Genomic DNA, 25,467 nt, shown 5'->3' with positions numbered 1-25,467 from the left:
AACATACAAAAAATCCAAATTCCCCTTTCAAAGTAACCACTAAGTCATCCACCTTGCCGTTTTTAGCCACTCATATAACCCCCTAACACCCACCCAGTTCCAAACACACTCTTACATAATGTGCATTTGTTGTGAGATTCAGTTTAAAGCCCGCATGAAACTGAGGCAACATTGTTATCTCACACACAGATAGATAAAGCTCCACAGAAGTTCAGAGAAAAAGCAGAACTGATAAGAACAATACTGAAAAGTGAAATATGTCAGTATCACTGTGAGATAATAAATGACATCCCATTCAGAAGCGCTAAATTCAAAAGGTTTGTCTTTTACAAAGTGGCAGCAGAGCAGCTCCATGTGACATACCTTGTTGACGTTGTAGATATCTGTTGATTTTCTGGATTTTCAGAGTTTTATTGAGAACTGTTGTGTAGCAAAAGGCAGTATAACAAAAATTGATATTTTTCTTCATGAATCCATTTTCCAAACGGGAGTAGCCTACATGTTGTCAATGCCTGTAAGTGTGAATGCCCTGCTGTAGGCTGTCATGATTCATAAACTTCTGGCAACGTACAGCCATTATTCATAACAACTAACACCTACCATGTGTGGGTGGCAGCATAACGAGTCATGTTGACATGTTTCAGCAAGCAAGCCGTCGGATTTTTCACTCTTTGAATCTCATCATTGGGGGAGTGTTTAAGTGATTTTCCTCGGGGTGTGTGGAACTTTGGACGATGAAAGATTTGTCTGCAAATGGAAGCCTGCATAAGGATGTATGATGAGTAGTTTTCCAGGCTACTTATCTTAAGGACAGACAGACTGTTGTTTACAGACAGCGTGAAACCAAGGTGCTGTGTAAAGTGCACAACAGGATCAGACAGGAAGTTTGGAGATTGGCCTTCAATTTAAAGGTTGGAGTCCGTGTTTTATGTAAAACAAAATCTGAAAAACAAAAAAATTAAAAACATAGCGTAAGTCCTGGTATAATACATATACAGAAAATGTTTAGCATTTATTCAATTCAGGATGAAAAAACAAACAGCAACTAGTCATACGAGACGACTACAGTTCATTTTCACAGCATTAACATGTTAGCCGTTGGCTATTCGCGCAACTCCTACGGCATCTTATTTTGAAAGCCGTTGCCGGAAGCAGGATGTAGGGTATATTCTCACGTAATTGAGCAGTGGTTTGCTTTACCTTCTGATAAAGTGACAGGCGCACAGAGGGAGGGTGCAGAAGTTTTTTCTGTAGCTTCGCCTTCTCCTCTTCATCATGGAGGCTCAGCCACATTATTACCGCGAGGAAATCAACAGCACGGTGTGGGAAGTCCCGGAGAAATACACGCGTCTCAAACAGATAGGCACAGGGGCGTACGGCTCAGTCTGGTGAGTGACTTGTCGTTTACTGTACGCTGCATGCAGTGTGTGTGTATGTGTGTCGTAGCTGGGACTGGGCTGTGTGTAAACGGAGCTCATTTTGAGCCCAGCAGAAATTGACGTTAGCATGTGCACTCGTACGTCTATGGTGGGCCTGCTTTCTATCCTGTGCACCAACACACTGTCAACACTGTAGTCAGCACCTGGCATCTTGATATCACACATCCTAAGATCATGAGTGCTCATTTAGCCCCTAGATCCCATAACAACCATGTGTTTACCTGTTCAGTAACCGAGGAGATGTTGCAGTTTGAAGTTCTGTATTAAAGATGGCCACTTTCCACTTACATGTGTACATGTAAGGTGCAGTAACACACGGTGAAATCCACAGAAAAGATTGATTTGCACATTTAATAATATCTGTGCAAATACACGAAACATATATTTTTCTTGGTCTGTGCACTGATGTGTATTTACATGTTCATAACTTATACACTTATATGATACAGAAATTGAATGACATTTTACACCTACACAGATATAGGGGATGAGATGCTGAGTCATAAGGTTACCTATTAGCTACTATGTTGTTAAGACGAGATAAACTAAATCTTTAAGTCATCTAATGCTTTTTATTGATTGATACATTTGTATTATAGTTGTGATATTGTGACTGATGTGTTAGAGTTTATTGGTAATATTGCATCACAAAAAATTTTTTTTGGGGGGAAGCGTTCACGTGGTCCACTTTAATATTATAGACACAGATCAGCCACAACATTAAAACCACTGACAGCAGAAGAAAATATCATTGTCCATCTCGTGACAATTCAATGTTCTGCTGGGAAACTTTTGGACCTGGCATTCATGTGGATGTTACTTAGACATGTACCACGACACAACACAAGGTGTTGACCTTTTAGTTGTTCTTAAAGCGTTTTTGTGTGTGTGTCTGTGTCAGGCTGCATCCTGCTGGGGATGGCTGCTACCGTCAAGTAGTGTCGTTGCTATGGGGTGGGGGTGCCTGGTCTGGGGGGTAGACCTGTACCACCCCCCTAGACCACCCCCCTAGACTTATCTCTAATCTAAAGTGAGCTGCAGTGAGGCTGTAGTAAAACTGTTGATGAATAAACTGAATTAACTTGCCCCCAACCATACATACCATATATGTCTTAAAAGCTGAAAATGTCACATTTTACCACCTAAAATATTACCACTATAAATGATTGTCAAATCTGATAATTGCAATGCATACCTCTTTTTAAAAGATATTTAGTCTACAGCAAAACAACGCTTAAAAAGCAAGCATGTGTAATATGTGTTTTAATATAAATACAAACTCTTCTTGTCATCAAACCACATTAAAGATATTAACGTTTTACCGATGCTGAATGAAATCAGTTATGGTTTGCTTTTGGCGTAAAGCCTTGCTTCATTTTAGTTTTTTATTCCATTTACAGGGAAAATTAGGAGTCCTTTCGTAAGAGAAAAAAAAAATCCCTTTGAGCTCTTGTTGCTAGATCTGCCTATTTCAGCCAGCACATTATGTTTCCAAGGTTTTAAGCCCTGTAATGTGGGAGTTATAATCTGTCAAAGTTTAAAATGGCTGACCTTTAAAAGAAGCACCATCTGATGAAGTGCTATTGCTATTAACTATAATTTAACCAAATTGCATGTCTTGTGGGATACTGCAGTCTCAGAAAGAAATAATGAACAGAAACATAATCACAGTTTTATGGATTGCATTTATTGTAGATGTGTGTCTGGCACTGATCAGCTGCTGCGTGTACAACTATCCTACGTTTCTGCATCACTGTTGTCAACTGCACTGTGCACAAGGGATGTGTGTAATGTGTGTTGGTGGATGTGGCTCCAAATAGCCTAACAAGCTTTTCCTCCTACGATTTGGTGCCCTGCAGATCATCGCAAACGTGCACATTGCCAGTAGCCAAACATTTACAGGCTACAACAGACCACCACTCAGTCAGAAAGAGAGATTCTCACGTACAGTACAGTTCTGTCTCAGAATGTCTTTGCTTAGCATTTGCAAAGCTTCTAGCTGAGAGTGAAACCACAAAATCACCCATTGTCTGTCGCTTTCTGACTACTTTGTGTAAAAAATGGAGTGAAACTAGAAAGTACATGCAGACTCAGCACCAAGCTAATGACTTGTTATGCTATCATTCACCACAGCTCAGCAACAAATGAGAAGACTAAAGAGAAAGTGGCCATCAAGAAGCTCCACAGGCCCTTCCAGTCAGAGATCTTTGCTAAGAGGGCCTACCGAGAGCTCCGACTTCTCAAACACATGAAGCATGAAAATGTGAGTAGGTTGAACCCAGTACTTCTCCTGCTTACTTTCATTACTGTTTTTATGACTGTGTGCTGTCATTTCCTCCATGTTTTGTATTTGTCACCTTCTTCTTTCATTCCAACCAGGTGATAGGACTTCTTGACGTGTTTACTCCTGCCTCAGGCCTGGATGGCTTCCAGGACTTGTGAGTATTTTTTTGAACATATTAGCAAACCCCTCTGGCTAAGGCATGGTCTGAAGACTTATCTGCAGAACTCATAGAAGACTGAGAACAAGAAATTTTGTCAGTGTGTTTTTGTTTTTTACCGCGCTGGAAGCCTACATGCTCTTCTTTGGAGCAGATCAGGTTATTCTGACATGCTGTGACATGCCTCTGCAACATTTTATGACTCAAGAAAACTTTAACAATGTATTTGAACTTTTGCTTTTCAGGAAAAGTACTAATATGCCAGTGACAGAGCCCTCCGTCTGGAAACACTGTCAAATATCACTCTAGTATTATGTACCTTTAATGAAATCAATGTTGAAGAATTGAATAACTGCACCAGGCAGGGACGTCCAAAGTAGATAATTCACTTTACGGTTAATTAATTTTGTAAATAATTACACAGTGAACAGAAGAAATAGTTTGATGTGAGTTTTGTGGTTCTCTGTCATAATTTAATCTTATTGATTTTTCCACCAGAGAAATTTTCATTTTATCGGTGAACTGTGATTAAGGTTTACAGACACTGGATGAAGTACAATAATAAAATTTCTCATTTATCAATAAAAATATCAATGCATGTAACATGGGGAATTAGTATTATTAAGCTTGTTTTTGGTAGAAAGAATAACACCATAAATCGAGAATTATCTCAGCATACACAATCACACTAATCTCCTCATTGAAAATAGGACAAGGCAGGGATTAGAGCATTAACAGGGTGTGAGCAGGAACAGTAGTAAAAGTAATGGTTTGTCGAGTAAAAGGGCGGATCTTTCTTGTGCCTTCCTTGTGATCTGCCCTCTTTTATTGCGCTGGGACTGTTTGACAGAGATAATCATCTCACTGTCTGTCTCAATATCGCCTCGTTCCGACTCTTTTTCTCAGCTACCTGGTGATGCCTTACATGTTTACTGACCTGTCGAAGGTGCGGGGTCAACTCTCTGAAGACAAAGTCCAGTTTCTCGTCTACCAAATGCTCTGTGGCCTCAGGGTGAGCCAGAGAATTTAACCTTTCCCACTCTTTCATTCATGCAAATAACATTCAAAGAGAAGTATAATTATAGCCCCTGAATGTGTTCCAAGGTAATAATGCCAGAATCCTACTGTAATAATTACATGCAAAAAAACTGAAGGGTGCAGTGGAGTGCCAACCTGCTGCGCCTTAAATTAGTCATTTTTTAAATTAGAATTATGAAATAATGTAGAAGCATTTGGAACAAAGCACGTAATACACTTCAGTATAACAAAATAATATGCCGTAGGTTACTGCTTTAACTCCTCTCAAAGCTTTATCTTGAATTTAGTGTCTTTGTCTTTGTTTGCGTTGTCAGGCAAGCCTGTAGTGCAACCAGACATTTTATTGAAACTGTCATATAAACAGGTGTATTAAATACACACAAAATGCCATAAATAATGTGTTATTAAATTTCTGTCTTTGCAGTACATCCATAAAGCTGGAATCATCCACAGGGTGAGTACAAGTCGAAAATGTCATTGTAGAGAGCTGAGATTTGAGTTCTAATGTTTTGGGAGCTGTTTTTTGGTCACTGATGAATAGATCTGTGCAGGGAAGAGAAGGGAATAAGAGAATAATGAAGTGTGTAGTACTTTGTGCAGCACTACACATTCTTCTGTCTCAAACTGGAGACATGCGCATCGTCCTGTTATTTGGAAGTGTTTATTTAATTCGTCATTGATAACCCTGTCCCAACAGGTAGGATGAGATAACTCCCCTGATGTCTGTCTGCATGTCTAGAACCGCTAAGCCGCACCTTTCAGCAGCAGTGCCAAGACTTGTTCATGAGAAAGTAGAGTAGGGTTATACCAGCACTTATTTTTGGTGAATTCCAGTTGCCTTGGTCGCTTAATCCCTGCTTGACCCAGAACTCATTCTGGACGGCCAACTCAAAGCTCTTATATCTGCTGTGAGGAGCAGGAAGTTATCTCAGGACAGCCATGAGTGGTGATACATGAGACCATTCTTTGAGTAAATCTAGTATCAGACCGTATCTTTGATATCTTTGATACTTCAGCTTGTGCTGCTTCATACCAAGACAAATAACAGATCCAGTGACTATAGCTTTATATATAGGTTTTGATTCACCATGAAGGTAAAATGAATTGATCTGGGTAAGGAAACATCAACCAGCTTTCATCATTTATAGAAGGATTCTTCAATTTAAACCTGTATCATGAGTAATCTCCTAATATCTACAACATTATAGTTAATTACTGGTGTCCATGAAAGTGATCGTCCCTGTGTGTCCAGTTGCAAGTACATATTTTGCCATGAAATATATTTATAATCAATGTTCTTAAAATCTTTATGCTGCGGTGTCATTTGTGCAGGTGATGGGACAGTCTCAATCATCACGTGTAAATGGAGATGTAAATGATAAATATTTAAGTGCTGGTGGCTCGTGCACTTCAGGTGTCTGAGCGGCGTCTTTACGAACTGGTTGGATCAGTTTTTAATGAGTCTATAGACGCTTGTCAGACCGTTTAAGGAACAGTGTACATTGTTTTTGTGACATAAATACAGCCAACCGCTACGACATATTTGCAATAAAATCGCTGCTGATTTTAGTGTGGTGTTTAGTAGTGTTTAGAAGTGTGGTACATTCAGTGAAGGTCCTGCTGTGACTAAAATGGATGTTTACTGTTTATAATAATATCAGTAACATCAGTGTCACTGATTTATTGCTAAAAAGCTGTTATCTAATGTCTTAATTTGCCATTTTGATTTGGCAGAAGTCTCTAGTCTGGCAACAAGTATAAGGGGACCTGTTGTGTTTTAAGAATCCCAAAAAAGTGTCTCATATCCAGAGAACTAAAGCTTGCTTATATTTGCCCTCTGCCTCACCGTTAATCTATTACTAACAAAATTACGCACGTATTTATAGTTGGAAAATTCAAACAGTAACCCAGGTCTTAAAGAACCAGTCTGTAGACTATAGTGGGATGTTGCGTGAGGATTGCACCTGAACACCTCTACTTCACACTACGCTTTGTAAGCGTTTAGAGCCAACAGTTGCCACCATGTCAATGAACAAATATCAAAAGGCCCTCTCTCTGACTGGTTTGGGCTAGTGTAGAAACATGGCGGGCTCTTTGGAAGACTCCCTGCTCCCTATGAAGATATGAAGGCCTCAATCTGAGCTAATAAAAACACAATGGTACATTTGTTACAGGTGATTATACAAGAATGAAAACATTTTTATCTACACTTAATTTCTTCTAATAGGTCCCGGTAATCCTACACATTAGCCCTTTAATGCATTAAAGAAGTTGAGATACGCCCTACATCAGGCAGATGTTAATGTGTGTTTTATCTACTGGACTCCCAGAGACACAAATATGAATACTGACAAAAATGACATAGTACATTATTTTTTATTCTTGTCAGGGAAGGCTTATAGTCCTAATTTGTGCAGCATTTAACTCCACACGGCTTATTATTTAATATTTTCCTTGTATTACAACAAGGTTAATATTTACTCTGGGATAAAGATTTGTCCTGAGCATTTATCCAGATTTTTTTATTTTTTTTATTTTTATTTATTTTTTACATGTTTGATACTTAATCTTAACATAGTAATCCATTATGCAAATAGTGCCGAAATGAGTGTTAGCCTGCTATTACTCTTTCTCATAGCATTTAAGGTGTTATCAATACTCGCTGATGGTGGCACACTTCATCACACATTATGTCTCAGTATTTGACTCAGTATTTAAAATGCTGCGGTGTGCAGTGTGGTCAGCTTGTAGTTGAGTCACACCACTGAATCTCCATTTAAAAGGAGTATTCATGCATTGAGGCAAATGCGTGAGCCTTGTTAGACCACAGGAACTACAAACACTAAAGCTATTAGCGGCACAATCACTGTAATTTCTTGTTAATTACCATCTGCGCTAAGTAACCGTCACTCAACTCATTTTGTTTTGCAGGATCTTAAGCCTGGAAATTTGGCTGTTAATCAAGACTGTGAACTGAAGGTATGTACTTCTAAGGATCACACCAAAAACACCTTAAATTATAGAGCAGCTGCAGCATCAAACATAATAGGAATCCCCAGGTGATGTTCTGTGGCTCCAAGAATGGCAATGTAGAAACTCGTTGTGTTATGTGTACAGATATTGTGAACATGTTCCAGACTGTGATGAGTTTCTTTGCTGCCAATGCAGATCCTGGACTTCGGGCTGGCTCGCAGTACTGACGCTGAGATGACAGGCTACGTGGTGACGCGTTGGTACCGGGCGCCTGAGGTCATTCTGAACTGGATGCACTACACCCAGACTGGCAAGACAATTGTAGCTGTTTCATATTCTTACCTCCATCCTCGCTATCGTCTGAGAAGTTGGTGGTGTAACTGTTTGGTGTTTGTTGTGTGAAAACATCCCAACATCACACTTTACATGTAGCTTGAATGGTACTTTGTAGGTCAGCGGGTTTTAGAAGCCCAGTTTTGAAGTTGCACAGTTGTCTTCCTGAAAAATAAGCCTTTTTTCTATAATTTGTTAGCAGTTGACACAGATGGGTCTGACAGCAGCTTGATAGTGCTGAGACTCAATGACAGGATTGTCACTGCAATGAAGCTGACATTCCCAGGATTTATGTTTCTTTAGGAGAAAGCTGTTTTTCATTTTGTAAACATTTTCTACAGAGAAGAATGTAGCACAGAAAGCAGCTCTGACATGTTTACACCCTGGATAGGAATTACTCACCAGATAGTGCAGCATAACAGATTGATTCTCTATTGTGAATAGGAACTAAGCTCTGGCATACAAATGCCACCTTCCTCATTTCTACTGCTTTCAGCTAATCTTAAAACACTCTTAGTGATGTGTGTGTGTTCTGCTTGTGTTCTCACTGATGTCTCTTTGGTGTTTATTCTAGTGGACATCTGGTCTGTGGGCTGCATCATGGCAGAAATGATCAATGGAAAAACTCTTTTCAAAGGGAAGGACTGTATCCTTTCATCTGCCTGGCCTTTTTGCTCAACTTTTTAAGCTTGTGTGACATTAAATAATGAGTTTCATTATACAGAGATGCAAACACACTGCATGAGTTTCAAATGACACTATTGAGGTTTAATATCACTTCATAAAACCATCGTAACAATAAAGGAGATTGAAAGCTGCTTGATTAAACAGCAAAGGTTTTATCCGATAGTGAGCGCAATAAATCAGGCATAAAATGGACCACAAAAGGCAATTAACAGTATATTACAATTATTAATAGCAACATGTTTCCTGAGGCAACATCCAGTGTGGGTTTTTTCCCCCTATATCACATACATTATATCCCTTTCATATTTTCCTTTGTTTTCTTTTTTCCTTTTTTTTTTTTGCTCCAATGCATTTTACTGATTTATAAGGGCTGTCAGCAAATAAAACTGTTTCACCAAGCAGCTTTCATTTTACTTTAATATTCTGTTTTATGGGCCTGCTTTGAGGCCAGTGTTTACTCACTGAACCCTCAGGACAAGTTTGAAAATCCTTGACTGTGACCCATTTACTATCAGACATGGACCAGCTGACTCAGATCATGAAAGTGACAGGCGTGCCTGGACCAGAGTTCATACAGAAGCTGGACACGCCAGAGGTAGGACAAGTTACAGTATGTGTGTAATAAACATGCAGGTATGTCATGACAGTAGAGTTTGACAGCTTTCTCTTTTACTGGTCGACAAAGTTTTGCTCATGTTCACAATCTTAAACTTGACAAATTTCCAAAAACTAGGCAAACAGCAAGCATTAAGTGATTTGGCCCAAGGTGAGACTTAAAGTGCTTCACCTCTCTGAAAGCACTTGAACCACATTGCACTAAATCGTTCACTGAAACCTGTGAAACCAGCATTAACCTCTCAGGTACATATATTACATTATACAGTAATGTCATATTGGAATTTTTTGCCGGTAGTGAAATGTACAATCTGCCCTGAGGGTGGCACTAGAGGAAAAGTCTGGGCATCAATGAAGGCAGTGTTAAGACATAAAAATTGATGTTAGATGTTAGCATTTTCTTAGGGCAAAACAAAGACATTTGTTAAGGTCACAGTGTAATGAGTGGAATATTATGTGCACTAGGTTGCGACCTGATCTGCTGATGGCATTACAACACCATGAGTGGCTCAGTGTGGGCTTCTGTTGATTTCTTTAAATCAGAATCTACATTAAGTATTTGTCATTTTGACAGGCTGGTGATTTCAGTGTGTTTGTCAAATTATTTCTTCAGCTGATTGTATGTTGGCCTTTTAAATTCTCTGGATCTGTTATACAAAACAGGATATTTGGAAGGAGTTTTAGAGAAGTATATTGAAAAGGGAAAATGATGGGGTCATTGTTTAGTCACTTTCCAGTAATGTATTTTTGGAAGTATTTAGTAACTTACCGTAAAGATGACTCCACACCACCATCTGCTCAGCTGTGATAGGATTCTGTTGACAGTACCGCTGAGAGTATTGTAAACACTGGAGTCAAGTACCCATATATCTTTGATAGGCCGATAACGCCCAATAGTATGGGTCGATATATATACATCTCAGGCTCTACTGTTTTCCTGTTGTATTCAGTGTAGGCATTACCTTACATAGATTAAGATTATACAAAGAAGTGGATCAGTTGAAATGCATGTTAATTAAACAATTTTCGTCCGTGTCTACTGAAATTAAACTATTAAATATTCTGCATAATTTCGATCTCTAAAAACAGGCCAAAAATTATGTGAAGGCCCTCCCTCGCTATCCCAGAAAAGATTTCTCAACGTTGTTTCCCAGAGCCAGTTTGAAGGGTGAGTTCAACCGCTTCCATTTTTTTCCACTCTTCACCCACTATCCCACAAAAGACACATTCTGCTAGTGTCTACCGTGCCAGTCCATCATAAGAGATTGGGGTCAGGAGATCGTTGTCTGTTTTCTTCAGATGTAATGTCAGTTTTGCTATTCTCTTTGTCAGAATGATGATAATGTCTTTGCTTGTACCCTGTTCCATTTACTGTTATAAAAAGTCAGTGTCAGCTAGGTCAAAAACAAGATAAATTCGCTTAGTGATACCTCTGGCAGTGCCTATTATCAACAGAATTTAATCTTCGTCTTCTGAAAAGGTTGCACCAACCTGCCATATGACTAACATCAATAAATATATTACATGCATTCTCTGGATATTTCAGTTTGCTGGCTTTTATATTTGATCAAGTTGCTGTTTTCTGTTTACCACTGACCATTTTTAGGAATTGAGCTGCTGGAGAAGATGCTGGTTCTGGATGGAGACGAGAGGCTCACGGCCGAACTAGCTCTAGAGCACCCATACTTCGACAGCCTACGGGACCCAGATGACTTACCTGAGCCTACGCCATACGATGACAGCCATGACAACGCAACACTGACCCTGGATGAGTGGAGGCGTAAGTAACAAAAACAATCAGCAAACACTATTAGAATGTAATGATATACAGTGCTGCTTAAAAGTATTTGCATCCCTCAGCGTTTTCTACATTTCTGCTTAAAAATGACTTAAGGCTGCTCTGGAGTACTGAGGGACATAGACGCCTTAACTTACACACATAGCCTGTGGCGATGCAAGCCATTTATACTTGTGCGCTCGTCAATCGGGCTCACACTGTAAAAACACCACCCAAACACTAGTCAGTGCTGCGTCTTTGTTGCCAGTCGGGTTCATTTTTATTTCTACTTTCTCCTTCACTTTCAACAATGGCGGCTGAAACTTTTGCTGAAATTTCTTTGAAGACGAGTCCTTTCCTCGATGTGTTCCATCTGTATTGATCCCAAACAATCAATTTGAAAATTGCGGAGATGGAGAAGCAGCCAGAAATACTAAAGCGGAAACACGCTACTACTAAGTGGACTAATCACAGCTCTTGCGGTCTGTGTCGCTGCGGCATGTAGTTACATTTCTGGGGAGGTGCACGTCAGCTATGACGCTACAGTCTGCGCATTGTCTGCGTAGGGTCTGCACTTTCACCATAGCTTCTAAACCACCTATTAAAACTTCAGCAGATTTTATCACAAATTCTACTAGACAAAGAGAACCCAATCATACAAATGAAACAATTTTTTGTAAAACGACTTGTGAGCTTGGATTCGTTGTCTTGCTGCATGACCCAGTTTATCATCAGATGCAACTCATGGACAGACATCCTGACATTTTCTTTTAGAATTTGCTGGTATAATTCAGAATTCATTGGTTCATCAATAATATAAAGGTGTTCTGGCCCAGATGCAGCAAAACAGGCCCAAACAAGGACATTACCAGCCCAAGTTTCATGGACGGGATGAAGTTTTGATGCTGGAATGCAATGTTGTTTCATTTCCAGACATGACCCCAAATGAAATATAGATTTGACATTAAGCCAAATAATTGGTCTCATCTGTCCACAAAACATTTTGTGGACAGATTCCTAATAGTCCTCAAGATTTCTTGGCAGAAATGTTCTTGAGTGTCTTTGTCCTTTCCACTCTGCCATGCACACCATGTTTGTTCTCCTGTGGTGGAGTCATGAACATTAACATTAGTCAAGATGAGAGAGGCCTTTAGTTTCTTAGAAGTTACCCTGGGTTCCTTTGTGACCTCTCAGACTATTATACGTCCTGCTTTTGGAGTGATGTTTGTTGGTCGACCATTCCTGTGGAGGGTAATACTCCTCCTAAATCTCCTCCATTTGTTCATAATGTTTCTGATGGTGGATTTGTTGATTCCATGTTCTAGCTAGCTAGCTAGCTCTTATAAAGTTAAGCTAGTTCACGTTACGTCTGGAGTCTCTGGGTTTTGACCAACTCTATTTAAATAATTGAACATTTCCATGGTCTAAACTCGATAGCACAAACATCAGATTTTAACAAGTGCTGGTAATGTCAATTTTTATAAATGAACAACACAAATAGCTTCACATGCTACGTGTCGTTTCCGAGCCATTTTCTCCGTCAGTTTAAATTCAGTACAGAACAGGTGAGTGACTTGTGTGTGTGGAGCGTCTGGGGGAAGACGGTTTTGGGGAGGGGAGGGAGGGAGAGATGCTTTTGGGAGCAATAGGAAAAACAAGTGCTGTTTGAAACCTGCAAAAATATTTCCAATTCGTTGTGAGACCATGGCAGAGTAAATTAGACCCGAGCGGACCGCCATAGTATTAACATTGAAACCCTGCTTCTGAACAGATAGACTCTAATTTGGCCTTGAAATAAACATGTAATCCTAGAGGTACACTTAATTTTGCACCTATCTGATACCTGAAAGCATAATATTGTTGTTTCATTTGTTTTGATTGGGTTCTCTTTGTCTACTGTTAGGACTTGTGTGAAAATCTGCTGATGATGCTGATCTGCTGATGCATATTTATGCAGAAATGTAGAAAATTCTGAGGGGTGCAAATACATCATTTATGTGCAGTCAATAATGAAGCTCACATGGTGTATGTGTTATAGTTACAGACCAGAATATTGGATGACAGCTTTTTCTTTATATTATATGAGAATGATTAGTAACTTACAGACAAGGTGAACGGTGCAACAGTATTACCATATTACCATCACACTTTTTAAATGATCTGCTTTCCTCTTTGCCATGTTGGCCTCATTGGATGATTTACAACTACACAAACATTGTGTTGCCAGGCTTCAGCTAATGTGAAAATAAATTAAAGTTGATGTGCAAATATATCTTAAATAGTTTTTTGTTTAAATAATTATTGGGTTTGCAGACATGCACACAAAGTAAAAAAAATTTTCTCTTTTTCCTATAGGGTTATGTTTCAAAGAAGTAAAAAGCTTTGTGCCATTCCCCCGGCGGGACTCCAAGAGGAAAAACACTCTGACTATGTCTCCATGACCCAATGAATGTCATGTAACTAACGATGCCCCAACCTACACAATGTATGACCAATGGTGCCCTTGTATGGTCCAACCCTGGATTCACTTTTATTTTATTTTACTCTGGACATGTTTAGATTTAGAGTAGATGTTCAGGAAGAGTGATTATTTTAAAAACTATCCCATCTTTTTATTAAGTAATGTGCAATTGTTTTCTAGCCTGGAAAGTCAGACCAATTTCTCTGCAATTTTTTTGTGGAGGAAAATTTGTCTTGAGTCGCTCTGTTGGGAACTGATTATACTCCAGCAGATCTGCCGGACCAATCAAATCATTTCAGTGGGATTTATGCAGTGATAGACAGAAGATTAACTGCGATGTAGTCCTACAGGTCATCTGTTCGCCATGGAGTTGGTTTTGTTTACAAGGCGGGCTTTTAAAAGGCTGCTATCGCCTGCATTTTAGAAGATACTGACAGCGAAATAACTTAACAGGTTGAAGAGCAATAAAGTCATTTGTTGAGAATGCCTTAATCGCTTAATGTCACCTACTTTGTTGCTCTGATTAGTTAGATGACGCAGAGGATTTGTTTTTCTCTCTGTATCGGTTGAAACACGCCTCATAATATCATCCCAATGGTGTGTTCCCAGACTGCTATGCCAGGTTAATTGTTTCCTAAACGTAGGTTGACCTTTGTGTTACACATTCAATATCAGTGAATTGTGTTGTTGTAATACTGTTTTCCAATTAAACAATAAGACAGTGCATGACGGTTTCTTTTTTTGTTTTGTTCTTTGGTACAAAAGGGAACTTGTGCTGTATCAGGTAGATTAAACTAACCTATCTCTTTATTAAAATTAGGTCAGTCTTGAGATGGAAAAAAAAAAACCATTTGGATATGCTGCCAACATATTTATGTAGTTTATGGCTGTTAAGATGGAATTTTGCCATAGATGCTCCAAAAGATTACCTCCTATTGTGTGAATGTGCAATATGTAACAATTGCTTGCTACAATAAGAGCCCATGACAGTGTGTATGATGATCATGGTGGATCACTTTTTTTGTTCCATACTTACTGAAATGTCTGCTATGCTGTCTCATCATACACACTTCATCCTACACATACAAATTGTTTTAGCCCACACCAAATTTGTAGAATGACATTGCATAAAAATGTACTCGACTGGACTGGTACATTTAAGGACTGCTTTCTCATGTGCATGAGGCAAGATCCATTCTTAAGGGTTAAGCAGTCCGTTCATTTGAAATATAATCCTGCTCTGGACACATTGCTGCCCAAATACAAATATGAAATACTGCTTTTTCCCTTAAGCTGGGATGGTTTCTATATGTTTGTATGCAGCACAATAAAGTCTTCTTGAGCATGCATGTACGTGTATCTGATTGTGTGCATGGAGTAACAGGACATGTGTTACATTTCCACTCCAAAGAAAGCCGTGTAGACATTGTGAGTTGTTGCATAGATGCATAAAGATCACACTCATCTGTCACTGACCATGATGAGAAGCTTGCGCGCGAAAATCATGGCCTCGTGACGTCAAGGGGGCAGGACACGGCCAAGCTGAACTTGTATCAATGTGCTGTTTGCAAAGTGGCCCAGAGGTTACCATAACAGTGGAAGTGGGGTCCTTCCTTTCAAAATAAAATGATATACACGTTAACTCATTCTGCCCAACTATTTCATTTTTACAATTTTTTTTTTTTTTTTACAGTTTATTCCAGATAAATAAATAACATAGTTTGATATCATTTAGATCATTTTGAACGTTGATCATTGTATGCAATTTGGCTGATTGTATGAAGATCAGATATTGCCAGTAAATGGCCATTGTGTCACGGTAGGGATCAATAAGACACCACAGGAACAAATAATTAAATGTAGTTACAACACAGGAATGCACATGAAGTACTGTAGTATCTTTGTACTGTGTGGGTCCTAAACATTATGAGTCCAAAACTGGGCAAACAGTAATTCAAAGTGCTGTAGTCATCAATACAAAATTTTGTATTGATGACTACAGCACTTTGAATGGCAACTACATTTTTAGGGTGTGTTTCGCATGAACAACAACAAGATCATCACTGTATTCGGCCACACTCAAATGTAATAATATTGAGTGTTACTGGAGTTAAATGTTTACGTCTTCAAACTAGTGATGGGACCTTATTTTGAAATCTGTTTCCGGAAGTACTGTGTTTTTACTTTGGCTAATATCGATTTAGCATACCCTGGACTCCAAATAGCTAGCCAACTAGCCGAAGGGAGCTAGTAATTCTCCTTCTCGCAAAATTGGGTCGACAAGCAGCTGTTTCTCAGGTTATTAATGCACATTTAGGGCTGCTGTTTCCAGTACGCCTTTAGAATTATCTGCTTGCCCTCCAAAAGCCGTGTTGTGAAGAAAAGGAAGCGCTGCAAAACAGCGAAATACACCGGTTGTAGCAGCGAACTGTGGCTGGCTACCGATAGCTGTTAGCTTCAGGAGTATAGCAAGTAAGGCGCCTGGCTAGGCAACCATTACTGTAAAGGCGGCTTCAGACCGCCGGCAGTCGAGCTACTCTTCTCACCCAGTTGCCATAATAGGTAAGATTAAATTCGTCGCCCTACTTCCATTTCTTTGTTATTGAACCTTTTCGAACTTTGATCTCCATGTTAGCTACCAACAGTTTATTATCTTTTGCATCTTGTCAGCGTTAAAAAATAAAAATTCAGCTAACGTTAGTAGCCTACTGCTCATCTCCCAAACTTAGCAGGCTAGCTAGCTGATATATTTACTTCTCACGGTAGTTTCATGTCAGACTACCATGACATTACTGCTGACTGAAGAACATGAAATCCGCTGCTTCAACCATACACAACTAGTGTTAAGATTTAAACTGTAGTAAAGCTTTTAGTAGTGTTTTAAAACTGTAAATATGGCTGACATTTTACTCCAGAAATAAGGACACTGATCTGGTGAGACCTTGATATTCTTGAAGCTGATTGGTTCTGGGATGGATCAGTCAAACAATTCTGGAAGCTGATTGGCTGTGACCGCTGTGTTGTGGCTATCCCTGCTAGCGGCCACCAACATAATATATAAACTCAAATACATATATTGAGTTTCTTTACTGACCATGTTTGTTTGGACAGCAAAAACTAACCCTCTCCTTGATAGTTGATCAGCTGTCAATGCACCGAGTTATCCATTTATATGTATTTGGTGGGCAAACGTTTCCAAATTTGAGGTGTGTGAAGGAATGTTTACACTACTGGTGATACTGAGCATCCACAATATCAACACACTGCAGTATTTTAATTGATTAATGTGTCAAGACATTAGGACTGTTTGGTTCTATTTTTTTCTGTGTTGTTAAGGCAATAATATTGCCTTATTGCCTTATTGTAGTAGTGATTACTTACGTTTATGTAATAAACAATAGCAAAATATCATATTTGTAACTTTAGGAATTGCCATGTGTGTTCTATTATTAGGGAGAGATAGAAATTAAAGAGTTTGTGTTGCATCCTCAAATCAATATTCTAATATCTATATATACATTTTTATAGTGACCCTTTTTTTTTTTTTTTTTTTTTACAGTTTGCCGCCGCAGTTATCTCATGTTATTTCCTTTTTAACCAACAGGAGGGAAAGTGTGATTGGTGGCCCATGAGGAAACCACGTCGAAAAGGCCAAGTGGCCAAAGGGGATGGTGAGGATGTCAAAAAGTCCCATGGGACCGTTGGTGGGCGTGGGGCCGCCCGACAGCGATCACCATCCCCTTACAGCCTCAAAGCATCTCCAAGCAGAGAAACCCTGACATATGCCCAGGCACAGAAGGTGGTGGAAGTGGAACTGGATGGTAGGCTCCACCGCATTTCTATCCTGGAGCCTTTGGAGGTCATTAGTGAAGATGAGATGATGGCACAGGACATTAGCGAGTGTAACAGCAACAAAGAGAACAGCGAGCAGTCATCACCTCCCACAAGCAGTGCGCAAACACCCCGCAAACCTGTCACGCCTCGGGGCCGCAGGAAAGAATCCAAATGTTCTTCTGTCAAGTCGCCACCACCTTCCAAGAACCCCTGCCCCAACCCTCAATCGCCTGAAAAGCTAAACACATCACATTATCACCACATGACCCTCCCCGAACCTAAGTTTCGTGTGCTGGAAACCTTTGCACCAGTTGAGGCAGATCCTCTGCCTGCTGCATATTATCGTTACATTGAACGCTCAACTGAGGAGCAAGAAGCTGAGGCGGAATATGACATGGATGAAGAGGATACTGTCTGGCTGCAGATGGTCAATGCTGGCCGGACATCAGAGGGTTACTCAGCTGTCTCGCAAGACACATTTGAGCTGCTGGTGGACAGGCTGGAGGAGGAGGCATATCGAGAAGCCCGCAGCCGGGCACCCTCTCAGAGCACTATTGACGACGATGCCTTCTGCTGCGTGTGCCTGGATGACGAGTGTCTCAACAGCAACGTCATTCTCTTTTGTGACTCCTGTAACCTGGCTGTGCACCAGGAGTGTTATGGAGTGCCCTACATCCCTGAGGGCCAGTGGCTGTGCCGCTGCTGCCTTCAGTCCCCTCAGAAACCTGTTGACTGTGTTCTGTGCCCAAACCGTGGCGGTGCTTTTAAACAAACGAGTGATGGCCGCTGGGCACATGTTGTCTGTGCAATATGGATTCCCGAAGTCTGTTTTGCCAACACAGTGTTCCTGGAACCAGTGGAAGGGGTAAATAACATTCCCCCAGCACGCTGGAAACTGACATGCTACTTGTGCAAGCAGAAGGGCCGCGGTGCTTCTATTCAGTGCCACAAGGCCAATTGTTACACTGCGTTTCATGTCACATGTGCTCAGCGGGCTGGCTTGTTTATGAAGATAGACCCTGTGCGAGAAACAAACACCAACGGGACCACATTCTCCGTTAAGAAGACAGCGTTCTGTGAGGCTCATTCTCCACCAGGACAAGAGACTGCGTCAGATGAGGAGAGTGAAGGACGAGTGGTAGGCAGCAGAGGAAGGGCTAGTAGAGGTCGGAGTGCCTATACAGATGGTCCAACTACACCGAAAAAAGGCAGAAAGTCTGACGATGAGGCCAAGACGGATAAAAAGAAAGGGAAGAAAAATACAGAGCCAACAGCGCAACAAAATGCTTCACCACAAGTGACAGTGCCGCAGATACCAACAAGCAGGTTAGATTATGTTTTATTTTGAATTTGTTTCTGTTATTGGTTAACAAATACTAAACATATTTTTTGCTAAACATTTCACAGAGAGGGTTTTTATCGAATCATATTGCTGATTTTTGTTTGTTGGGATTTTTGGATTTACTGTCAAATTTAAAGAAGCACAAGTCTGCCGTTACAGAAACTGTTCAGTAGTGTCGATGCCAAATTGAACTCAGTCATGTTGACAAATCTGTGTCTTCCTCTTCCTCACAGACTGAATATCATTTGCAAAGGAATACTCTTGCAGAGGAAAAACCAGTTCATGCAGAGGCTGCACAACTACTGGTTACTGAAGCGTCAGTCTAGGAATGGTGTGCCACTGGTCCGGCGTTTGCACTGTAACATCCAATCCCAAAGGAACACTGAACAGGTCAGGGCAGGACACACAACTACAATCCTGGCACTCTGTAGCTATGTCTGTACTCTGATGATTACAATTTTTATGATGATTTATTCAGTGTATCCAATTGTCTCTGAGAGTGTTTACACAAATTCTAAAATGTGCTGTACTTTGTAGCCTGAAGTGGATGAGAAGATTTCTGCTGCAAGAGAAGCACTGAGATACTGGCAGAAGCTTCGGCATGACCTTGAAAAAGCCAGACTGCTGGTGGAGCTCATCCGCAAGAGGGAGAAACTCAAACGGGAGCAGGTAATGTACACTGAAGAATCATGCTTATAGGCTTGGATGGGTTCACATTTATTCAGATGAGATGCTGGAAGGTCAAGGTTCTGTATATCTTAAATTTGCTCTGGAAGAAGAATGTCTGAATTCTTTGTGGTTGCAACTTCTACATCACATACATATCATCTGATTTGTACTGCAGGTCAGAGTTCACCAAGCAGCCTTGGAAATGCAGCTGACCCCGATGCTGATGCTGCTCCGCTCCACTTTGGACCAACTACAGGAGAAGGATACCGCCCAGATTTTTGCAGAGCCAGTCAACATCAAGGAGGTCAGACATTTGTTATGTTTCTCACGCTGACTTCAGATGCACATGCACAGTTTATATAGTGCTGGGAAGAGGGTAGACCCAGTGGTGTGCTGCTAATGACATACTCACCGTTTCTTAAACATCGCACCTCAGACAATAGAAGATACATTAGTCCTCCATCAGTGAAAAATCCATATAGTCTCATATAGTCTCATACATTTCATTTTGGAATTTTAATTGTTAAAAGTCAGTCAGTTTTTAAAAGTCTTGTCATTTTGGTCAGCACAGCAGCTCTGAATATTACAAAACCTATAAGCCTTGGCTACTGTTGCTATGGAGAAGATGCCATTCAAGGCAACAAGTTAACTAATCTTAATTAAGTTCCACTTGTGAACTAAACATAGCTCCTAATGTGAGTCATGTAGCATGCTCAATTAACTTGAATCAGTCTTCCCAAAATGGCACCTCACACAAAATTTATAGGATGCAATAAAGTAAAGGGCTTGAGGCCCTCTGTACATATTGTGTGCAGCAGTTTTTACACATAAAATGTTTTATATCTTACTTTTCAAAGTACATCCGTTCCCATTAATAAGTTTGGAGTTTCTTGTCCTCAGGTCCCAGACTACCTGGAGTTTATTACCCAGCCAATGGACTTTTCCACTATGTGCTCCAAGCTGGAAAGTCATGCCTACCGCTCAGTGGCTGACCTGGAAGCCGACTTCAACCTGATGGTGTCAAACTGTCTCCTGTACAACGCCAAGGACACAGTGTTCCACCGGTCAGCGCTACGTCTTCGAGACCTTGGGGGGGCCATACTGCGGCACGCCCAACGTCAAGCCACCAACACTGGACTGGACCTGGACACTGGCATGCACCTCCCAGAGTCACCTCAGAAAAGAGACTTTTACAGCTGCACCTGGGAAGATGGTAAGTCACAGTGGTGGTACTCCAGACACTTAAATGTCTCCAGTATTTATGGATGTATTTAGTGAATATTTCATCTGAGAAGATTTTTTCCTGTGGGAAGTGGTAGGTTTGATGGAGGTGTGAGATTTACCACATTAGCTGTATTGGAATAGGGTTAGCGATACATAACGGTTTCATCTTTTTCTTGTATGGTTGTTTCTCTGACTCCAGTATCATGTGTCACTGGCCAAGTACCAAAGAATTTGTTTCTATCTTGATGCTAGCTTCACTCCTTAACACCTTCCTATGTTCAGTTGACAGTGTGCTGGATCCAGATAACCGGCTTCACATGTCAGTGGATGAACAGCTGAAGGAGCTGCTTGAAAAGCTAGACTTTGTCACATCCATGCGATGCAGTGGCGCCCGAACTCGACGCATCCGCCTGCTTCGTCGCGAGATCAACAGCATTCGCTACAGGCAGGGCCAACACCCCCGCAACAGCCTTCACAATGGACGTCTAAAAGAAGAAGACGACGAGGACGACGATGACGAGGAAGAGGATGAGAAAGAAAGCAAGCCAGAAAACGGCCTTTCGTCTTCGGACAAAGGTGGGCAGTGAAAAGCAGTGACGTTTCAACAGTATGAAATTGCCAATGCATGAACCTTTAAAAGCCAGTTTTTACAATGAGACCAGTTGTGAACATAAGCTAACAGAACATTGTCCTCAGGTAATTGAGCCAGGGTCCCCCCCACGCACCAACCCCAACCACCCCACTGTCTCCAGTCTAGTAAGTAGGGGCCCACAGAGTCTTGTTAGCCATGGCTGCCTCACAACTCCTCTCTCCCAGTGCACTCTGTGTCTGCACCTCTTCTGTGCATCACTCTCATGGACTCACCAGTCTCCATTGGCCACGTACAGTCATGCCATATCATCCCACTTCTGACTACAGGCTAGTCCAGTCAAACGGTCTTTTTCCACCGTAGAAGACCACAGCAGCGCACCTGTGATTTGAGTCATAAAAAACTACCATGCCACCATGTTGACGGTGTACAGTTGTGAGAGCAAAGTTCTTTATTCACTTGTCTTGATAAGGACCTTCATATCTACCGGATGCCTCAACTCCCTTTGGGCTGTAGTTAGAGTGTTTGAATGAAATGTAAATCATGATGAAATGACCCCATTTTCCAGCGTGAATACTACACCACCACATCACACTACATACTAAGTGGACATTCATCCAAAATAACTGCTGAGTGAAACTGAATGTCATTTATCTCCTCATTTTTCAGAAGACCTCAAATCCACATCACCCCCGACACTGGAACCTACAGGACCAGCTCCTCCTCCACGTCAGGGGGACGCACTTCTGGAGCCTCCAACGCTGCGGCCAATCACAGGGGAGCCCCGGTCCCCCAGCTGGGCCTGCAAGCGCCTTAAGATGGACAGTGACCTCTCAAACCGTGCCATAGAGAACATTAATTGCACTAAAAGACAAGAGCGGTCTGTGTCGCCACCTCCCAGTTTGCACAGTGTAGGGCAGGCGGTGACTAACGGCCTACCAGAAGTCGGCATCCCCCAACGGCCCACCACTGGGGGAGTCGGGCGACGAACCTCCGTATTGTTTAAGAAGGCAAAGAATGGAGCTAAGGTGTTCAGAGAGAGAGACGGTACTTTGGTGAATGGAAAAGGACTGCAGGATGAGAGTAACAACCCCACAACGCCCACTTCCACTGTCAGCACTCCATCCTCAAACCTTTTATCCACTCCAACCAAGACGCCACAGAAAAGCCCAGGACCTCCCACTCTCAATGAACCATGGACACCCAGTCGAAGCACGTGTTCAGATAGTGAGCTGGAAAAGACGCCAAATCATACACTGGAAAGTGGTGAGGAGTACACTTAGTTACAGATACTAAACTCAGCTTTTTAGCCCAAAGTCTTCTGCTCAGAGAGTTGTTTTAGAAATGACCAGTCAAGCCAATGATCACATGTTGATGGGGGTTTTGAATGTGCTGACTGTACATTTGTTATGAGCCAGCAGAAGATTGTCTCAATATCCTGAATACAAATAATGTAAAGAGATTCTTGCTTTCGCAATAGAACAGTTTTCACCGTGCTCATGGATACAAGCTAATACTAATTACATATTTTAAATGAAACTTTCAGCAATTCTACATTCCTTGGAGGGAACAAAGCTTCCTGATCACGCATAGAAAATAGTTTTTGCTTGCTTCAGTTCTCTGGGCTGTTTTCATTGTGACTGACACCAGAACAAAGATAGCTGTTACTTAGATTTTCTCTTGTCTGACTTGTTTTCTTCCTGCTCTCGTAACTTCAGCAGCTGTTCTGATATCTTTTTTTCCCTTTCAGGGCTGACCAACGGCTTCAAGCACAAAGACTGTGGGTCTGACTCTGATTATAGCCCGTGCCCAGTCCTCCACAAAGAAATGTAAGACTTGGTGTATCTGTGTTTGTTTTTCTGGTTTTGGTGGTGATTGACATTATACTGACAATACAAAACCATTGTCTTACAGCAAGTCACCACCCAAACGGAGCCTTGGTAAACCGGCTCTTTCCAAAGTTCCCTTCCTGGAGATAGTCAATGGAGATTCAGATTACACTGGTACTTTCTTCCTCTTTTCTCCCAAAACTAAAATGCATTATTGTCCCGTTTGTTTTCTTCGTACTCATGAAATGATTTGAGTGTATGCTGTTGTTTTGAAGGCAACAGTAGTCAAACATCTGAGGATGAGACAGAGCTGGAGCCTCTAGACTTGGTGTGGGCCAAGTGTCGGGGATATCCCTCATATCCTGCTTTGGTAATTGCATATTTGTCCTATTATGACAATTTAATATGAGCTGCCAGAGATGGTGTAGATTGAAATTCTCTGATGAAACGTGTGACTTAGATCATCGACCCAGAGATGCCAGAGGAGGGCCTGCTGCACAATGGGGTGCCCATCCCTGTCCCACCCAAAGATGTCCTCCATCTGGGGGAGCAGAGGCAGGAGGAGACCAATGACAGACTCTACCTGGTGCTTTTCTTTGACAACAAGCGGACATGGTGAGTTTCAGACATGCTCAGAGTTTATGCACTGCTCTTGATAGATCCACAGGGGTCAGGGGTCAGATACAGATCATAATGGTGAAAATAAGATGCAGAATAAGGTAAATCGGTTATTTTTCCTTTTAATTTTGAAACTTACTGGAAATGAAATTTGAATAAAAATACAAATAATTGCAACTAAAAGCCATTGAAAGTACACTCTAACAGTCTAAATTCTCATGTCTTTTGTAGGCAGTGGCTTCCACGTGACAAGTTGACACCCCTGGGTGTAGATGACACAGCTGACAAGCTGCGCATAATGGAGGGCCGCAAGTCCAGCATCCGCAAGTCTGTCCAGGTGGCGTATGACCGCGCCATGATCCACCAGAGCCGAGTCAGCCACAGCCACGGCTTTGTGGCCTCCAACTACCTGTAGAGGGCAGCTGTGAGCCCAGTGTGCACCCACAGTCAGCCACTATGCATTTCTCTCTGGTCTTAACGCTGCAGCTGGGCCGAGCCCTACAGCCAACTGAATTTATATTCACACTGTGGTCTGAGGAGGTTGTTGCGGCAGCACAGAGTCTTGGACTGTATTTCATTACCAAACCACTAGTGTCTGACTCAGAGCACTGGTGTTTGCCTTTGTGTCATTGTTGAAACTCCAGATGTGAATGAAGTTACCTTTTGGTCCCGTGTCGCTGCAGTCATTAAGCCGGCGTCTGCTTACGCCACCTAATGTGTTGAAGCTGTGTTTCTGGATCAAATGTAAAAGATTTTCCCCTCTATTTTGTATAATGCTACTGCCAAGGAATCAAACTGTCAGAAAAGAGATTTGACGTATTTATATGAACCACAGAAGACTAATGAATGGATCACTGCCATCTTTTATACAATAGCTTTTTACATTTTAATCTTTTACAGAGACACTTGTATATTATTAAGGCACACTTTGTGTACATATGTATGTGTAATATCAGACTCTGTTTAATTTAATGTTGTTGTTTTTAAATGCGTATTGCAATCAAGCCACAAGGGGCAAAGCGAGGCTGTGTATATTTGTGGAGATAAAATAATTCCTGACTTGCTGCAGTGTATTTAGCTTGTAATTTCATTGTGGTGTGTATGTGTGCGCGCGTTTGTGTGTGTGTATGTGCACGTGTGTGTATGTATGTGTGTTTGGAGCATACAACACAATGAGCCGTTGTTCTTTATATTTGAATTCTCTTTTTGATACAGAGAGAAATAATTTATTTATGGAAGAAAGAACTATAGAAATAAAGCTATATTGGTTAAAATTGACGATTAAATCTTATTTAAAAGAAATGGTGTGAGATTTTAAGAACATGCAGCCAACATTTTAACAGACGATGTTGTGTGTTGGGTTTATGTTGATTTTACTCAAGACCAACCAACACCACTCACTGCTGACCCCCCAGAGGATCCTATTTATTACAGAGAGGCCCATTTTATAAAATGGAAAGATACACCTTCATAAGCTTGTTCTACCTGCATATTTTACCTGCTCACCAAATATTTTGTCTGTAACCAGTATTTCCTCATTTTGGGAAATAGATTCTCTATTAAACAACATTTGGGATACTTACCTGAATTTTTGTGTT

At 41.1% G+C, this 25,467-nt stretch overlaps 2 protein-coding genes across 3 annotated transcripts; both read left to right on the top strand.

Annotated features, from left to right (window-relative positions):
- Window positions 1-717: 717 nt before the first annotated feature.
- mapk13 (mitogen-activated protein kinase 13) lies at window positions 718-14,488 on the top strand. 2 transcript variants are annotated; one of them, XM_084553182.1, is made up of 13 exons: window positions 718-911; window positions 1,213-1,388; window positions 3,573-3,702; window positions 3,819-3,877; window positions 4,787-4,892; window positions 5,343-5,372; window positions 7,850-7,897; window positions 8,087-8,201; window positions 8,799-8,870; window positions 9,427-9,506; window positions 10,616-10,694; window positions 11,133-11,306; window positions 13,659-14,488. In XM_084553182.1, exons 2-13 carry the CDS (start codon window positions 1,276-1,278, stop codon window positions 13,742-13,744), a joined length of 1,092 nt encoding a protein of 363 aa, XP_084409308.1. In that variant the 5' UTR covers window positions 718-911; window positions 1,213-1,275; the 3' UTR covers window positions 13,745-14,488. The 2 variants fall into 2 exon arrangements, with proteins under 2 accessions (XP_084409308.1, XP_084409307.1); XM_084553181.1 differs by lacking the exon at window positions 718-911 and having other exon boundaries at window positions 1,048-1,388.
- A 1,282-nt stretch (window positions 14,489-15,770) lies between these two features.
- brpf3b (bromodomain and PHD finger containing, 3b) lies at window positions 15,771-25,447 on the top strand. The gene is made up of 13 exons (XM_084552982.1): window positions 15,771-16,326; window positions 17,369-18,924; window positions 19,174-19,330; window positions 19,478-19,609; window positions 19,785-19,913; window positions 20,510-20,822; window positions 21,116-21,409; window positions 22,092-22,688; window positions 23,173-23,251; window positions 23,337-23,425; window positions 23,527-23,621; window positions 23,712-23,866; window positions 24,101-25,447. The coding sequence occupies exons 2-13, from the start codon at window positions 17,393-17,395 to the stop codon at window positions 24,282-24,284; spliced, it is 3,756 nt and encodes a 1,251-aa protein (XP_084409108.1). The 5' UTR covers window positions 15,771-16,326; window positions 17,369-17,392; the 3' UTR covers window positions 24,285-25,447.
- The last annotated feature ends 20 nt before the right edge of the window (window positions 25,448-25,467 follow it).

Source organism: Chelon labrosus (assembly GCF_963514085.1).
Source record: "Chelon labrosus genome assembly, chromosome: 10".
NCBI classification, from domain to species: domain Eukaryota; kingdom Metazoa; phylum Chordata; class Actinopteri; order Mugiliformes; family Mugilidae; genus Chelon; species Chelon labrosus.
Note: the sequence above shows the minus strand (reverse complement) of the source record. Positions and strands in the feature narration are given on the sequence as shown.

Bases quoted from the DNA above. Each gene is read 5' to 3' on its own strand.
- brpf3b (XM_084552982.1), top strand. From the start codon at position 17,393: ATGAGGAAACCACGTCGAAAAGGCCAAGTGGCCAAAGGGGATGGTGAG. The intron at 18,925-19,173 runs GTTAGATTATGT...TCTTCCTCACAG, and splicing joins CCGCAGATACCAACAAGCAG to ACTGAATATCATTTGCAAAG. The intron at 23,622-23,711 runs GTAATTGCATAT...CGTGTGACTTAG, and splicing joins ATCCCTCATATCCTGCTTTG to ATCATCGACCCAGAGATGCC.
- mapk13 (XM_084553182.1), top strand. From the start codon at position 1,276: ATGGAGGCTCAGCCACATTATTACCGCGAGGAAATCAACAGCACGGTG. The intron at 5,373-7,849 runs GTGAGTACAAGT...TTTGTTTTGCAG, and splicing joins AAGCTGGAATCATCCACAGG to GATCTTAAGCCTGGAAATTT. The intron at 9,507-10,615 runs GTAGGACAAGTT...CTCTAAAAACAG, and splicing joins AGAAGCTGGACACGCCAGAG to GCCAAAAATTATGTGAAGGC.